This window comes from Mugil cephalus, chromosome 6 (genome assembly GCF_022458985.1).
Source record: "Mugil cephalus isolate CIBA_MC_2020 chromosome 6, CIBA_Mcephalus_1.1, whole genome shotgun sequence".
NCBI classification, from domain to species: Eukaryota; Metazoa; Chordata; class Actinopteri; order Mugiliformes; family Mugilidae; genus Mugil; species Mugil cephalus.
This window is the reverse complement of record NC_061775.1, coordinates 7,251,302-7,268,199: the sequence shown is the minus strand read 5'-3', so window position 1 is coordinate 7,268,199 and position 16,898 is coordinate 7,251,302. Positions and strand designations below refer to the sequence as shown.

At 39.1% G+C, this 16,898-nt stretch overlaps 3 protein-coding genes across 3 annotated transcripts; all 3 read left to right on the top strand.

Annotated features, from left to right (window-relative positions):
* The first annotated feature begins 5,752 nt into the window (after positions 1-5,752).
* Positions 5,753-7,414, top strand: LOC125008913 (duodenase-1-like). Its single transcript, XM_047586319.1, has 5 exons — positions 5,753-5,815; positions 5,906-6,053; positions 6,160-6,292; positions 6,519-6,773; positions 6,970-7,414. Exons 1-5 carry the CDS (start codon positions 5,758-5,760, stop codon positions 7,129-7,131), a joined length of 756 nt encoding a protein of 251 aa, XP_047442275.1. The 5' UTR covers positions 5,753-5,757; the 3' UTR covers positions 7,132-7,414.
* Positions 7,415-8,393: 979 nt separating this feature from the next.
* LOC125008912 (duodenase-1-like) lies at positions 8,394-9,722 on the top strand. The gene is made up of 5 exons (XM_047586318.1): positions 8,394-8,475; positions 8,578-8,725; positions 8,825-8,957; positions 9,104-9,358; positions 9,448-9,722. Exons 1-5 carry the CDS (start codon positions 8,400-8,402, stop codon positions 9,601-9,603), a joined length of 768 nt encoding a protein of 255 aa, XP_047442274.1. The 5' UTR covers positions 8,394-8,399; the 3' UTR covers positions 9,604-9,722.
* Positions 9,723-14,797: 5,075 nt separating this feature from the next.
* LOC125008915 (granzyme-like protein 1) lies at positions 14,798-16,107 on the top strand. The gene is made up of 5 exons (XM_047586320.1): positions 14,798-14,857; positions 14,960-15,107; positions 15,207-15,339; positions 15,486-15,740; positions 15,834-16,107. The coding sequence occupies exons 1-5, from the start codon at positions 14,800-14,802 to the stop codon at positions 15,987-15,989; spliced, it is 750 nt and encodes a 249-aa protein (XP_047442276.1). The 5' UTR covers positions 14,798-14,799; the 3' UTR covers positions 15,990-16,107.
* The last annotated feature ends 791 nt before the right edge of the window (positions 16,108-16,898 follow it).

The following is a 16,898-nucleotide window of genomic DNA, read 5'->3' as shown; positions in this document are numbered from 1 at the left end:
AATATCCTGGTGTATGTACTGATGTAACCGGAGAAGCAAATAATGTAGAATGTAGTCTGTAGACTGAAGTAGATTCACTTGAAGTCATGATAATGATACAGTTTGTAAGTGTGTTAGGATACAGGTTAAGGTTATTTTTTAGCAGTCTGGGCATAAACAGTAACAGAATGAGGATTCCAGAAAATGAATAAAAGGCAACCAAGTGGACTTCAGATCCAATGCACTGCTTTGGTTGGAGATGAATAGTTTTTAATAGAGATGTAATTCATACTGTACAAGGTTTTACAATTTATTAAGTGTATTGTATTTCTGATTCATGAGGCTGCTTTTCTTCGCAATACTTACAGCTGGAAGTAGTAATCTCTTGTTTTCTTCATTGAGGATAATTATTGCCATACTTATATTGATTCTTACTTACCTTTGCAGCTCATGCGATATTGTACATCAAACAGAAGCTCCGGTCATGTCTATGGGGGATTTGTAGTCACTGAAGACTTTGTGGTCATTGCTGCACACTGTTTCAAAAAGTGGGGACTCTTCTACTAAGCTTCTTAGACAATTTCTGATTAATGTAAGAAATTACTTTAGACAATGACTATTATCTTATCAGCATACTTTAGACACATATTGGCAAGGCACTAATTTGGTCAAGGAAGAACGATAAATCTATTGCGGGTCAGAGAAAGACAGAGAGTGTGCATTTGCTGTTTCAGTCCCAGAACTCATACTTATTGTGTAAAAAAAATTTAAAAAATAAATGCATTTCAGTTTTGACCACAATGGAATGAGACTACACAAAACTCATATTTGAATTTAACACCAAATCTTCACCTTGATCAAAATATTCTGTTGTTTTTAAAGGCTTGTATTCTGATGATTTGATCCATTTTTTTTAATACAGACTATGTACAACAATAGGTCTTCCATTATTTACCTTAATTTTTATTGAGAGTTCCTTGGATGCCTGTTCATATCAACCGTCAGGGCACACAGGATTATATCCAGCACATCCATAAAATAGGTGAGTACAGAAATAAAAACAATACCTATAAGATCATATAGAACCATCGCTAACCATCGCTGGTAAGAGTACATTGAATTATACTGGGTCAGCTGGAAGCTTATCGCTGTAATTGAAGCCCATCTAATTGGTTTACAAATTCAATAAAGTCATCCCATGTATTATGAAAGTTCTGAAGAGCACCATTAACAGTAAACCTGATCTTTTCTAACTTGAGATTACACATGATACTCTTGCTGAATGTGTGTGGGTGGGTGGAGCAGCATTCTTCCAGTTCAGTAAAATCAACCGTCGCGCAAGTAAGGAGGAGAATGCCAAAGCCTTGCATTGACGAGAGGTCGTAGATATGTTTTCTGAGGTTACACCAAAAATGGCAATAAGGGGGCAGGGCAGAGCAACACATTTTTTTTTTATATTTTAAAGAATAAATCAAAGAAAGAAGACCAGAATCAAACTAACTCAGGGCAACCCCAGAACATGTGATATAAAGTTGCAGGAAGAATTTTGAATCTGTCACACAGGGGGTCAACGTGTGGGTAAATTTTTAGCAGGGCAGTCTTAGAATAATGTAAGCGGTGCAATACCTTGAACTGGATAAGATTATGACGTACACATATGGATGAGGAGTGTACGTGATTCAAGGCTGTGTCCCAAATGTCATTTGAGATGTCAAAGCCAAGCTCCTCTTGAAATGATGTATTCATAAACTTTGGCCAGCCTTCCCCTTTGAGAGTGCAAAAGCATGTTAATAATATAATCAAGATGTGTTTTAGGTGGGAGAGAGGGAAAATTTGGGAATGTCTTCCTAATAAAATCCCTCACCTGCAAGAACTGAAAAAAAGGAGACCTTGGGAGATCAAATTTTTCTTGGAGTTGTGTGAAACTGGTGAAGACACCATCTATGTACAAGTTCTTCAGTTTTTGGATGCCCTTTCCATGCCAGATTTTAATAACAGAGGAATAGCTAGAGGGGGGAGGGATGCTCTGAAAGCCAAAGGAAAGTTTAAATAGTTTTAGAATTCTTAAAGAATGCCATACAACAACATTATGTTTGAGGATTGAAACTGGGAGTGATGCCCCTAAGAGAGCAGAGAGAGAGTATGGGTGGCAAAGGGAGGCCTCGATATTGGCCCATACTGGATAGTTGACACGGTCGGAAGACAGAAGCCAGAAAGACATGTTGGTTAAGTTCGATGCCCAGTAGTAGAATTGGAAATCAGGGGCAGAAAGGCCCTCAAGCCGCTTAGGTCTCTCAAGGAACTCTCAGTCAACTTTACAGCGCTCAAAAAGAAGAGCAAAATTAGCTTGAAATAGTTCTGAGTATGTCCGAGTGATAGTCACATAAAGATACTTAAATGAGTCCTTAATCATCTTAAATGGTACGACAATTTGCAGACGAAAAAAAACAAAATGACAGCCTCAGCACCAGAATGTTGGGAAGGAGTATGCAGGATATTGAGCAGTCACCATTCATTACAGAATGACTGTCTACCACGGACAAAGCCAGTTTGGTCACTGGAAATGATGGAGGGAAGAATCATCTCCAAACGGAGACCTAGGGCTTTAGCTAGGATTTTAAAATACTGATTAAGGAGGCTGATAGGTCAAAAAGAAGAGCAGCACTGGGGATCCTTGTCCTTTTTCAAGAAGAGTGAAATGGTGGCATGATACAAAGGAAGAATTTTTGTTTGAAAGGATCCAGTGTACATCGCATGCAAAAGGGGAACTAATTTATGTGAGAATCTTTTAAAAAATCGTCTGGAAAGCCTTCTGGCCCTGCAGCTATTCCCGCTTTGTATTGAAGGAATAGATTTTTTTTATAAATTCAGGAGAGATAGATTCTTTAAGTAGCAAGACATCCTCTGGGCTTACTTTGGGAACATTCAAATTATTGAAGAAATGATAGATGTAGTCAGCATACTGCGCGGCCACTGTTACAGAAAATGAAAGGTCTGTGGCTTTGCTGCCCTTTTCTATTTGTACCTGTACTTTCTTTCTCTTAAAACCAACTTTTTTCATGATGTCTTGGCAGAGTGAGTTTCATACATACAGTTTATATACACCCATCAGGCATAACACTTGACCACCTGCCTAATATTGTGTAGCTCTCCCTTGTGAGAATGGACATGGGCTTTCTGAGGGCGTCCCGTGGTGGCAACAGAATGTTGTTAGTGGGGGCCTTTGGGTCCTATGGGTTGAGGGGAGGAGCCTGTCTGTATCAGGCTGCATCCTGCTGGGGATGGCTGCTGCCATCAAGGAGTGTCATTGCTATGAGGTGGAGGTGCCTGGTCTGGTCTAGATGGGTGGTACATGTCTAAGTAAGACCCACAGGGATGCCTGGTTCAAACGTTTTCCAGGAGAACATTGAATTGTCACAAGATGGTCAATGATATTCACCCTGTCGGTGGTTTTTATGTTGTGGGTGATCAGTGTATACCTAGGCCTATTTAGCAGCAGATTAACATTGAATAGATGAACCATAATGACTAGGAGTCATATAAACGTAATGGCAGCAATGTCTTTATGTATGCGTGTGTGTACATGCATGAGCATGTACTAGTCCAGCCTCTAGAAGCTGAGGAGTCAGTAAGACACTATTGTGGTTCTGAGGGCCCTCATACTTTGGCAACTTATTCCAGACAGCAGGCGGGTGAGGAATAAGTGTGAAGGGGGAAGAGTTCTTGGTTTCCTGTCTGTTTTGCCTCCTCGTGTTCTACTTTGATTGCTCATAAGTTTCACCTAAGCAGCGCCTTTAGTTATTAAACAACCTTTTGTTTGCACCCTGGGGCCTGACAACTCTATGTTATTCGAATGTCAAAGAATGTCACACTACTCTTGCCTGTGGCCTTAGCAGTCTGAATCTGTGGTGTTTGTGGTTTATCACATTTACGGAACAATTCTAAGAAATGTCTCTCTGTGAACAAAGAATCTTGATTTTGCATCTAGACTCTGGTAAATTAAGATCAGCCACAGCATGTGCTTGTATATCTCTCTCTAATGATATGTAGCGTTTCTCGTGCTCGTCTCTTCAGGGTGTTTTAGAAAATGTTAAGTTATATAGTTAAAAACCCCAAGGTTTTAGGAGGTTATTTTCAAATAGTGATTACTCCATAAAAACTTTGAATTAACAAAGAACTGAAAGAAGAAGTTTTTTTTTATTATTATTAGGGAGTGCATTCCACTTAGGCAAGGTCCTACTATTGTCCATGTTGTTTCACTATCTTGGCTGTGTGAGGAATTCATGGCTGCAGTACGGTACTTTAAGTCTTTCTTAAAAAGAAAACTAGTTTGCTACATTCTAGCCCTTGCTTACTAGTTTCTCTGGCACTGGAGTCTTTTGTGGGACCTATAGAGGACTGAAAAGTTACTGTTAAGGTCTGTTAAGGTAAATCACTTTGTATTTCTCTCTCTTCCGTGATATTTCAATGCTTATGCAACAGAAACGCAATGATGCACAGTGTCTCAACTTCTTTGTGCAGTGTGTAGATTTCATCAGAGTAACTGCAGTGGCAAGTTGTTAACTCAGCTGAAATGACGATAGCGACATCTTGACTGTGAGAACTTCCAAACGGCTCGAGCACATGGGGTGCCACAAATGATTACATATTGTCAAATTAACCTAGCATACAAATGGCTTGAATCCATCAACAGTGTTTAGTAGTAGTTCTGTCAGGATCACTTTAGTCAGAGAAACTTTATTTGCATTTGCGCTGAATTACACTCAAAAAAATTGTATGTAGTAGTTTAAGTGACGTAATGTTTTCACGAGTCTCACTTAGTTTTCTGCTTTAGTCATGGCAGTGTACTTTTGAGGATTACAGCAGATAAATCCAAAAGTCAAAAACAGAAAACATGGATACATGGCAAGGAAACAAAAGGACAAAAAACACAGGAACATGGGGACTAAAGCATGGCTCATGACAAAATTTAAATAGTATGAATGTTGAACTGAAGCACTCAAATTATTAACATATCTGACTCAAATCAGTTGTGTTAGGCTAACTTGTTAACTGAAATTGAGAATGCAACAGGCTTATCCCAGCTGTACACCCAGGTCGCAAGGAAATTCAGTAGTTATGCATTGGGTTATAAAAACTGTCTCATGGTGAACACAGAGTCTATAGGCCCGGTGAGAGCTTAGGGGCCCGGGTTCTCACTATCTTTACCAGTAAGTAGTCAAAACTTGGAAAACTAGCCTCCACACACTTTATAGTGCACCTAGGAAACCATTAAAGTCATCTCTCTGGTGATTTTAAGTTCAATAGTCACTCTCCTTTACCTTCAATACAGAAGTATCAGAAACACAAACAAATTCATGAAGATCGACTAAAGGATTAACGGAGTGATCAGAGTGAAGAAACTTAATGTTGCATATGTATTTCTAGCTATGAGATGAATCCAACCAAAGTCCCTTGACTGGGGACTATTGAATAAAATGAGGCCCAATAGGACCCAAGAAACCGAACAATTAGTAAATGCTGAAGTATTTAGTAAAAATCGAATAGGTATAAAACTAGAAAAGGAAAATGCAGAAAACTGTGCTAACCTCATGTTGATGAAATAATGTTTATATGTGACCCGGAAGCACCATAGATAAATAAGATAATACAAATGTTGCAGAAACAGAAAACAAAGGATGTGGTTAGACGTAAAATACGTCAGATGATAATCATACTTCCTATGAAAAAAATGTATAAAAATGTAAGTTTGCCCCTAAGAAGACAAGAGCCAGCATCATGAAGTGTCTGCACACATTTCTGCTTCTCCATGTTGTGACATGTCTTCAACAAAATGGTAAGAATTTTTTTTCTTCAAACATTGTGTAACAGCAGTTACCAGTTAGCAGTTAGCTAAGCTAATTTTAACTTTTACTTATCTTCACAGCTCACGGGAGCAATATCATACATGGAGAAAAAGCCCCGGAGAACTCACTGCTGTATATGGTCTCAGTGCAGAACATCAGAGGTCATGTGTGTGGAGGGTTTCTTGTCACTGAGGATTTTGTGGTCACTGCCGCGCACTGTGTGGACAGGTGAGTCCTCAATCTTAAGGCAAGGTGTAAGACCATTTCTGGATCATGTCACGAGAAATCGGTCTAAGAAAATATACTGACCACCTCCCAATGATTTCTCTTTCAGCAAACCTACACATGTTGTTCTCGGCACCCATAATCTCAAGGATGTCAATAATGAAAAAATAGAAATTGGAAAGAAGATCATTCACCCATCTTATCAGAACGTTGGAAAGGGTGATGACATCATGCTCCTTAAGGTAAGCATATATCAATGCATTAATAGTCTCAGGTGACTTAAATTCATGGTCTATTTATTTACATGAGTTATGTTAAAGTCCAGATTCTGTTTCCAGGAAGAGCAAAAGTGTAGCAGCAGCAGCAATGTAACTTAACAATATTAATTCAAACTGTCCTGCATCAACCATGCTGCAGTTTGATGAATAAATACATTACTTGTTTTTCACTTTCTGATTATGTCTCCAGCTGGCAAACAAAACTCAACTGAACTCCAGAGTGCAAACAATTCAACTTCCATCTGGTGAAATAAACCTAGAAGACAATGAAACATGTCAGGTGGCTGGATGGGGTAAGACTAGTAGCAACGGTCCCTCTGTGGATGAGCTGAGAGTGGTGAATGTGTCTGTCATTAACCCACAAAAATGTAAGAAGATATGGCACCACCTTCCTGCTAAAGTTATCTGTGCAGGCGGATATGGCACGAACAAGGGATTCTGTCAGGTATGAGTGTTCAGATTAAGTCTTAACTGGTTTCATGTTAGAAAATGGTTGAAACACGTCGATCTACCTTGAGTAAACAATTTAAACGTCTTCTTCCTCACAGGGACTCAAATTGAGTCTTAACCTGTTTCATGCTAAAAATGTGAATAATCACCTTACTCTACTTTGGGTAATTTAAATGTCTTCTTCCTCACAGGGTGACTCTGGTGGACCTCTGGTGTGCAAAGGGAAGGCTGTTGGTGTTGTGTCTGCCAACAGAAGTTACATCTGTAACTACCCAGATTTACCCAACGTCTATACGGATATCCTCAAACACACTGAATGGATCAACGAGGTTGTAAAGGGCAAAAATGATTAAAGAAAAACATGCAAATTTAAGCAGTGTTTCAGCACACTGTAATTGCAATTGGAGGTGATGTCATGCCTCTTAGTTGACTTGCTCTGCCACTGTTTGCTCTGCAACAAAAATCTAAATAAAAATAAGTGTGGTTTCTAAAACAGGTGTCTCTCGTGTGTTCAACATAGCAAAGCTACTAGAGCTAAAAATACATAGTCATGGTTAGAGAAGAATGTTAGTAAGTGTAAGTGTGTGAAAAATATTAAACATTATTTAAGCATAGCATAGCATCTATGCTAACCGTCTCTCTCGCTCTTCTTCTTACAATGACTATGTGAGTTTACAACTTTGGCCACTCTGCCACGATCACTTTCAGCCAATCATGTTTCTTTCAAGCCTCAAATAGGTTCCCCTCTGCCAATGTCATGCTGTCACTTCAGTTTCACTGAAGTGACAGCATGCCTCTGCTACTCTATCCGCCTCCAGCCTTCCAGGTCTTCGTCATCAAAGTCTCCCCCACACCTCCAGCATTGTCTTCTCTTCTTTATCACCGCCACCATACCATCAGTGTCACTAAACATAACCTCATTCTCTCAATGCAATTACGTCACAGTTGTGCCTAAACACCATTTTTTTTTTTTTTTTTACTTTTTCATTTCTCGTAATGGTGCAAGTTATTAAACATGTAGCATCAGGTGAAAATGTATAAATGATAAACATATACACATGTTCAGGTTATATTCAGCCAAAAAAGGGTAATGAAATGAAGATTGCAGGAAATGAATCATATTTGACAAAGTGGACTTTAGATCTACTACAGCAGGGTTTTTCTAAGTGTGTGATAGTGAGCCTCCCCTAGAGAACTCGAAAGCAGTCATGATTGGCTGTGAGAAGGCAGCAAATACTTCACACACTACTGAAAGTATTGGTACTTTTGACAGTGTGGGAAAATGGACAATATGAAAATAGAGTGACCACATCCACCACAGGGTAACAGATCATGAGGGACCAGAACTTCCTTATTGTACTTTTGCCCCAACTTCATAACAAGTAAGCCATGGAAAAATGCATTTGTGTGAACCACTGTGATAAATCCCTTTCTAGCGATATATTGTACATAAATATGATTCAGATAAGGGAACATGAATCAATGATATAAACATCTTAAACATCCTAAACATGTTATCTAATAAGGATGTGGTTAGATGTGACAACAGATAGATGACAACATGCTTGGCAACGAAACTAACTAACTCTACTATAAAAGGGTCTTGACATCTCAAGAAGGCATGAGTTTTGCTGCCATCATGAACGGTCTCCAAGCATTTCTGCTTCTCCAAGTTCTGACATGTCTCAGACAAATAGGTAAGAATTACATATCTAATTAGTTATCTCCTACCGTTTAATAGTTTATTAACCTCATTTTCCATGTTTATCTAACCCCATTTGGACTTTTACTTTTTGCAGGACATGGGAGTGAAATCATAGATGGACAAAAAGCCCCGGAGAACTCATTTTTGTACATGGTCTCGCTCCAGAACAACGGAGGTCATGTGTGTGGAGGATTTCTGATTCGCGAAGACTTTGTCGTGACGGCTGCGCACTGTTACAAAGAGTGAGTAATGAATCTCCATCCAAGGCAAACTCTGTTTCCTTTAACTACAAATCAACTTTAGAAAAAGTATTGACCATCTCCCAATGGTCCTTCTTTCAGCTACCCTTTACATGTTGTTCTTGGCACCCATAATCTCAAGGATCTCCATAATGAAAAAATAGAAGTTGAAAAGCGTTTCATTGCTCCATCTTTTAATAACATTGACCTGCAAGATGACATCATGCTCCTTAAAGTAAGTTTAGATTAGTTTAGTTTCATCATTTTGTGGTCTAACTATTTACATGGATCATGTTAAAACCCATACAATGTAAATGTCCTGCACCAACCATGCTGCATAATGACATTACTTTCTTTTTTACTTTCTGATTATGTCTTCAGTTAGCAAACAAAACTCAACTGAACTCCAGAGTGCAAACAATTCAACTTCCACCTGGTGAAATAAACCTAAAAGACAATGAAACATGTCAGGTGGCTGGATGGGGTAAGACTAGTAGCAACGGTTCCTCTGTGGATGAGCTGAGAGTGGTGAATGTGTCTGTCATTAACCCACAAAAATGTAAGAAGATATGGTTTCACATTCCTGCTAAAGTTATCTGTGCAGGCGGATATGGCACGAACAAGGGATTCTGTCAGGTATGAATGTTCAAAGTGAGTCTTATGCTAAAAATGTGAATAATCACCTTACTCTACTTTGGGTAATTTAAATGTTTTCTTCCTCACAGGGTGATTCTGGTGGACCTCTGGTGTGCAAGAGGAAGGCTGTTGGTGTTGTGTCTTTCAACAGAAATTATGACTGTAACTACCCAGATTTACCCAATGTCTACACCGATATCTCAAAACACCTTGAATGGATCAACTTGGTTCTAAAGCATAATTGAATGCAAAAATATGTCACAAAGCTTTGCTTCAGCACACTTTAGTCTTAATGAGGAGGCGGTGTCGTGTCTTGCAGTTGACTTTCTCTGCCAGTGTTTGCTCTGCAACAAAAAAAGGCGAAATAAAAAAAATCAAAGATTTCAATTGTTTCTCTTTCCTTCACTATGAAATACAAATTGTGTTTTAAGTTACTGTAAAAGATATCAAGAAAATATCCTGGTGTATGTACTGATGTAACCGGAGAAGCAAATAATGTAGAATGTAGTCTGTAGACTGAAGTAGATTCACTTGAAGTCATGATAATGATACAGTTTGTAAGTGTGTTAGGATACAGGTTAAGGTTATTTTTTAGCAGTCTGGGCATAAACAGTAACAGAATGAGGATTCCAGAAAATGAATAAAAGGCAACCAAGTGGACTTCAGATCCAATGCACTGCTTTGGTTGGAGATGAATAGTTTTTAATAGAGATGTAATTCATACTGTACAAGGTTTTACAATTTATTAAGTGTATTGTATTTCTGATTCATGAGGCTGCTTTTCTTCGCAATACTTACAGCTGGAAGTAGTAATCTCTTGTTTTCTTCATTGAGGATAATTATTGCCATACTTATATTGATTCTTACTTACCTTTGCAGCTCATGCGATATTGTACATCAAACAGAAGCTCCGGTCATGTCTATGGGGGATTTGTAGTCACTGAAGACTTTGTGGTCATTGCTGCACACTGTTTCAAAAAGTGGGGACTCTTCTACTAAGCTTCTTAGACAATTTCTGATTAATGTTAGAAATTACTTTAGACAATGGACTATTATCTTATCAGCATACTTTAGACACATATTGGCAAGGCACTAATTTGGTCAAGGAAGAACGTTAAATCTATTGCGGGTCAGAGAAAGACGGAGAGTGTGCATTTGCTGCTTCAGTCCCAGAACTCATACTTATTGTGTAAAAAAAAAAAAAAATGCATTTCAGTTTTGACCACAATGGAATGAGACTACAGAAAAACTCATATTTGAATTTAACACCAAATCTTCACCTTGATCAAAATATTCTGTTGTTTTTAACGGCTTGTATTCTGATGATTTGATCCATTTTTTTTAATACAGACTATGTACAACAATAGGTCTTCCATTATTTACCTTCATTTTTCTTGAGAGTTCCTTGGATGCCTGTTCATATCAACCGTCAGGGCACACAGGATTATATCCAGCACATCCATAAAATAGGCACGTACAGAAAACAACAAACAAAACATATAATACCTATAAGATAAATACCTATAAGATCATATAGAACCATCGCTAACCATCGCTGGTAATCGCTGGCCGTTTATCACAGTAATTGAAGCCCATCTAATTGGTTTACAAATTCAATAAAGTCATCCCATGTATTATGAAAGTTCTGAAGAGCACCATTAACAGTAAACCTGATCTTTTCTAACTTGAGATTACACATGATACTCTTGCTGAATGTGTGTGGGTGGGTGAAGCAGCATTCTTCCAGTTCAGTAAAATCAACCGTCGCGCAAGTAAGGAGGAGAATGCCAAAGCCTTGCATTGACGAGATGTCGTAGATGTGTTTTCTGACTCAGGGCAACCCCAGAACATGTGATATAAAGTTGCAGGAAGAATTTTGAATCTGTCACACAGGGAGTCAACGTGTGGGTAAATTTTTGTCAGGGCAGTCTTAGAATAATGTAAGCGGTGCAATACCTTGAACTGGATAAGATTATGACGTACACATATGGATGAGGAGTGTACGTGATTCAAGGCTGTGTCCCAAATGTCATTTGAGATGTCAAAGCCAAGCTCCTCTTCCCAGCGCTGTTTTATAGTAGCTAAAGAGGGCATATTAATTGAAATGATGTATTCATAAACTTTGGCCAGCCTTCCCCTTTGAGAGTGCAAAAGCATGTTAATAATATAATCAAGATGGGTTTTAGGTGGGAGAGAGGGAAAATCTGGGAACTTCTTCCTAATAAAATCCCTCACCTGCAAGAACTGAAAAAAAAGGAGACCTTTGCCAGATCAAATTTTTCTTGGAGTTGTGTGAAACTGGTGAAGACACCATCTATGTACATGTTCTCCAATTTTTGGATGCCCTTTCCATGCCAGATTTTAATAACAGAGGAATAGCTAGAGGGGGGAGGGATGCTCTGAAAGCCAAAGGAAAGTTTAAATTGTTTCAGAATTCTTAAAGAATGCCATACAACAACATTATGTTTGAGGATTGAAACTGGGATCGGGAGTGATGCCCCTAAGAGAGCAGAGAGAGAGTATGGGTGGCAAAGGGAGGCCTCGATATTGGCCCATACTGGATAGTTGACACGGTCGGAAGACAGAAGCCAGAAAGACATGTTGGTTAAGTTCGATGCCCAGTAGTAGAATTGGAAATCAGGGGCAGAAAGGCCCTCAAGCCGCTTAGGTCTCTCAAGGAACTCTCAGTCAACTTTACAGCGCTCAAAAAGAAGAGCAAAATTAGCTTGAAATAGTTCTGAGTATGTCCGAGTGATAGTCACATAAAGATACTTAAATGAGTCCTTAATCATCTTAAATGGTACGACAATTTGCAGAGGAAAAAAAATGCAAAATGACAGCCTCAGCACCAGAATGTTGGGAAGGAGTATGCAGGATATTGAGCAGTCACCATTCATTACAGAATGACTGTCTACCACAAGCAAAGCCAGTTTAGTCACTGGAAATGATGGAGGGAAGAATCATCTCCAAACGGAGACCTAGGGCTTTAGCTAGGATTTTAAAATACTGATTAAGGAGGCTTATAGGTCAAAAAGAAGAGCAGCACTGGGGATCCTTGTCCTTTTTCAAGAGGAGTGAAATGGTGGCATGATACAAAGGAAGAGTTTTTGTTTGAAAGGATTCAGTCTACATCGCATGCAAAAGGGGCACTAATTTATGTGAGAATCTTTTAAAAAATCGTCTGGAAAGCCTTCTGGCCCTGCAGCTATTCCCGCTTTGTATTGAAGCAATAGATTTTTTTTATAAATTCAGGAGAGATAGATTCTTTAAGTAGCAAGACATCCTCTGGGCTTACTTTGGGAACATTCAAATTATTGTAGAAATCAGCAAACTGGTTTGAGTTATGCTGAGAGTCAGAAGTATAAAGACTTGAATAAACATTTTTGAACTCATCACTGATGAGCTTGTGATCAGAAGTGACAGAGCCAGAGATAGTTTTTAAAGATGGAATGGTATGAGAGGCAGCTTTTTGGCAAAGTTGGTAGGCTAACAGTCTAGTAGGTCTATTCCCGTCTTCATATAGTTTCTGGCGGGATTTAAGTAGTGATTCCTCTGCGCATTGAGCTGTTAAGAAGTCAAACTCTGTCTGTAAGGCGATCCGATCTTCAAGGAGCTCGAGAGTAGGGTTTACTGCATATTGCTGATCGCGAAGGAGAATGGAGGAGGTTAGATCAGAGATTCTACTTTTGCGAAGCTTATTTACATGTGATGTATAAGAAATTATCTGTCCCCGCAGAAAAGCCTTTAAAGCTTCCCAGCGGACAGATGAAGAGGTATCGGCCGCAGGATTAGTCACCAGAAATGTGTCAATTTGGTTTGAGACATGGGTGACAAACTCAGGGTTGGAGAGGAGAAGAGGATTAAAGCGGCACGACCTGTTTGGGGGTCTTTCCTGTAAAGCAAGCTCAGGCTTGAGTGGTGAGTGGTCCAAAACAACAATACCTTGATAATCACAAGCTCTAATAGAACCAAGTAAAAAAACATCAATATAGAAATGATCAATCCGTGAAAATGAATTATGTACAGAAGAAAAGAAAGAGAAGCATCTGGAGTTAGGGAATTTGAAACGCCAAGGGTCAACATAATTATAGGTCTCCAAGAATGATTTAACTACCTCAGATGATTTCAAGGCAGGATATGGTTTATTGGAGGAACGGTCATGGACGGGGTATGTTTAGTCTTCAGTCTCGTTCCTGGCATATTTCCAGTGTCTCAGGTCTCTTAGAGCTTTGGGATAAAGATAACTTCGTAAAAGTTTGCAAAACCACAGATAAAATATATTTCAGCAGGAGCTGCGAGGAGACCGCGTAGTACGTCGGCATGCTTTACTAAGCTCAATTTCTAATGTTCAACTTGCGGCATTCAGTTAGACAAATAAATAAATGGGCTGCTGTCGTGAGCACGTGGCTCAGTGTAGAATTGCAAGAGCAGAACAAGCGTCGCGACACAACTGTGGACAAACAGTACATTGCAGACAGAGAGACAGCCACAGACATGCACCCAACTCAGTTTGTGAGAGATTGCACAACGGGAGGTGAGTCTCTGCTCCTTGATGCCTCAGCTCGTGGCTCTTCCTGAGTTTGAGAAGGAAATACACAAGTTCAGCAATTTTGGCTATAACAAATGACCAGAAAGTCATAGAAATATAATCCATATACAGTTCTATCCAATTCTTCTTCTCTTCGGCCATAAGAATCCTTATGTATTTATTTATTTGTTTATTACATTAGTTGTCACTCTGGTGAAGGCTATTCTTACTGGGGTCTTTATTGCTTTGTCTCATTTCAAGCAGAGGAAGAAGAACAATAGTGTGACGTGGCATTATCACAGGATATTTATAACATGCAAAAGCTAAAACTCAAAGTGAATGGAGGACAGCATTTAATTTATGAGTGGATCAAGAAGGTTAAGAATGAATACTTATTGAGGAAGCATGAGCGTGAACGTGCAAGATAACAGTTTGGTGGTTAAACCCTGAGAGTGACAGTATCATAGGACTAAATCTGAGATGAGGCAGAATTCTAGACAGAACCTACAAGGTCTCTGATGGAGACTTCCAGGATGACCATGAAGAGGTGGAGGTGGAGCGGAGGATTGTGCAAAGGGACAGCCTGAACATACACAATTACACAATTACAGTGACTTTAAAGGGGACAGAACTTCCTTACTGAACTTTCACCCCAACTTCAAAAGGAGTAAGCAATGGAAAATGGATTTGTATGAAGCACTGTGATAAATAACTGGTGTGGTGGTGGCTGACTAGATAAAGCGGGTTGTCTATGAACCAGAGGGTTAGTGGTACGATCCCCTTCTTTCCCCGAACTAAGGATGTGGTTAAGGCGTTAGACAAGATGCATGATAACTGTACTTGCCAATGAAGATAACTCTGGTATAAAAAGATCTTGACATCTCAGAAAGTCTCAGTGAGTTTTGCTGCCATCATGAACGGTCTCCAAGCATTTCTGCTTCTCCAAGTTCTGACATGTCTCAGACAAATAGGTAAGAATTACATATCTAATTAGTTATCTCCTACCGTTTAATAGTTTATTAACCTCATTTTCCATGTTTATCTAACCCCATTTGGACTTTTACTTTTTGCAGGACATGGGAGTGAAATCATACATGGACAAAAAGCCCCGGAGAACTCATTTTTGTACATGGTCTCGCTCCAGAACAACGGAGGTCATGTGTGTGGAGGATTTCTGATTCGCGAAGACTTTGTCGTGACGGCTGCGCACTGTTACAAAGAGTGAGTAATGAATCTCCATCCAAGGCAAACTCTGTTTCATTTAACTACAAATCAACTTTAGAAAAAGTATTGACCATCTCCCAATGGTCCTTCTTTCAGCTACCCTTCACATGTTGTTCTTGGCACCCATAATCTCAAGGATCTCCATAATGAAAAAATAGAAGTTGAAAAGCGTTTCATTGCTCCATCTTTTAATAACACTGACCTGCAAGATGACATCATGCTCCTTAAAGTAAGTTTAGATTAGTTTAGTTTCATCACTTTGTGGTCTAACTATTTACATGGATCATGTTAAAACCCATACAATGTAAATGTCCTGCACCAACCATGCTGCATAATGACATTACTTTCTTTTTTACTTTCTGATTATGTCTCCAGTTGGCAAACAAAACTCAACTGAACTCCAGAGTGCAAATAATTCAACTTCCACCTGGTGAAATAAACCTAAAAGACAATGAAATATGTCAGGTGGCTGGATGGGGTAAGACTAGTAGCAACGGACATATGGAGAATGAACTGAGAATGGTGAATGTGTCTGTCATTAACCCACAACATTGTAAGGAGCTACGGCATCGTCTTCCTGCTGACATTATCTGTGCAGGTGGATATGGCACGAAAAAGGGATTCTGTCAGGTATGAATGTTCAAATTAAGTCTAAACTGGCTTCATGCTTTAAACACTCCAATCTACCTCGAGTAAACAATTTAAATGTCTTCTTCCTCACAGGGTGATTCTGGTGGACCTCTGGTGTGCAGGGAGAAGGCTGTTGGTGTTGTGTCTTTCAATAGAAAGGAAAACTGTAACTACCCAGATGTTCCCAACATCTATACGGATATCTCAAAACACCTTGAATGGATCAACTTGGTTCTAAAGCATAATTGAATGCAAAAATATGTCACAAAGCTTTGCTTCAGCACACTTTAGTCTTAACGAGGAGGCGGTGTCGTGTCTTGCAGTTGACTTTCTTTGCCAGTGTTTGCTCTGCAACAAAAAAGCTAAATAAAAAACCCCAAAGATTTCAATTGTTTCTCTTTCCTTCATTATAAAATGGTGTATGGTGTAACTGGTGTATGTACTGACATGACTTTGTTCATAACGTAGAGTGGAGTCTGTAGACTAATTCGTACTGTACAAGGTTTTACAATTTATTAAGTGTATTTTATTTTTGGTTGATGAGGCGACTGATCTTCGTGATACTTACAGCTGGAAGAAGCAATCTCTTGTTTTCTTCATTGATTACTGCTTTGTCTCGCTTCAAGCAGAAGAATGGGTGTGGTGTGATGCGACAGCCCAGGAAAAGTGTTTTAAAATTCTTTCATTGCAGTGAAATACAAATTATTTTGTGTACATATGAACACATTTTAAAATCCAAATTTGTGACGTAAATATACATACAAAAATGAACTAAAAGTGAACAGTGAACAACATATGAAAGAGGAGAAAAGAACAATTCATTTGTGCAAAGCACTGTGATGAACCTCCCTCTAACCACACAATGTATACGTATGTGCTTCACAGTCTGCAGAATACTAAGATAATACTGTAAATGTTGCATACCGACATTGTACCACGGGTGTGGTTAAAAGTCAAATAGGACAGATGTTGATGTGTCATTGATGCAAATATCTGTATGAAACCTCTGTATAAAAGCCTGAGACCTCAGGAAGACGAGTTTTGCAGCCATCATGAACGGTTTGCATACATTTATGCTTCCTCGTGTTCTGACGTGTTTCATACATGGCATGAATTGTAAATCTTATCACCTCTCTCCAGCTACGTTGTATGCAACAT

What these genes read in the sequence shown, in the direction of transcription:
- LOC125008913 (XM_047586319.1), top strand. Translation starts at nt 5,758, where the DNA reads ATGAAGTGTCTGCACACATTTCTGCTTCTCCATGTTGTGACATGTCTT. An exon ending in GACATGTCTTCAACAAAATG is followed by an intron (nt 5,816 to 5,905) that starts GTAAGAATTTTT and finishes TTATCTTCACAG; the next exon opens with CTCACGGGAGCAATATCATA. An exon ending in CGAACAAGGGATTCTGTCAG is followed by an intron (nt 6,774 to 6,969) that starts GTATGAGTGTTC and finishes TCTTCCTCACAG; the next exon opens with GGTGACTCTGGTGGACCTCT.
- LOC125008912 (XM_047586318.1), top strand. Translation starts at nt 8,400, where the DNA reads ATGAGTTTTGCTGCCATCATGAACGGTCTCCAAGCATTTCTGCTTCTC. An exon ending in GACATGTCTCAGACAAATAG is followed by an intron (nt 8,476 to 8,577) that starts GTAAGAATTACA and finishes TACTTTTTGCAG; the next exon opens with GACATGGGAGTGAAATCATA. An exon ending in ATGACATCATGCTCCTTAAA is followed by an intron (nt 8,958 to 9,103) that starts GTAAGTTTAGAT and finishes TTATGTCTTCAG; the next exon opens with TTAGCAAACAAAACTCAACT.
- LOC125008915 (XM_047586320.1), top strand. Translation starts at nt 14,800, where the DNA reads ATGAACGGTCTCCAAGCATTTCTGCTTCTCCAAGTTCTGACATGTCTC. An exon ending in ATGACATCATGCTCCTTAAA is followed by an intron (nt 15,340 to 15,485) that starts GTAAGTTTAGAT and finishes TTATGTCTCCAG; the next exon opens with TTGGCAAACAAAACTCAACT. An exon ending in CGAAAAAGGGATTCTGTCAG is followed by an intron (nt 15,741 to 15,833) that starts GTATGAATGTTC and finishes TCTTCCTCACAG; the next exon opens with GGTGATTCTGGTGGACCTCT.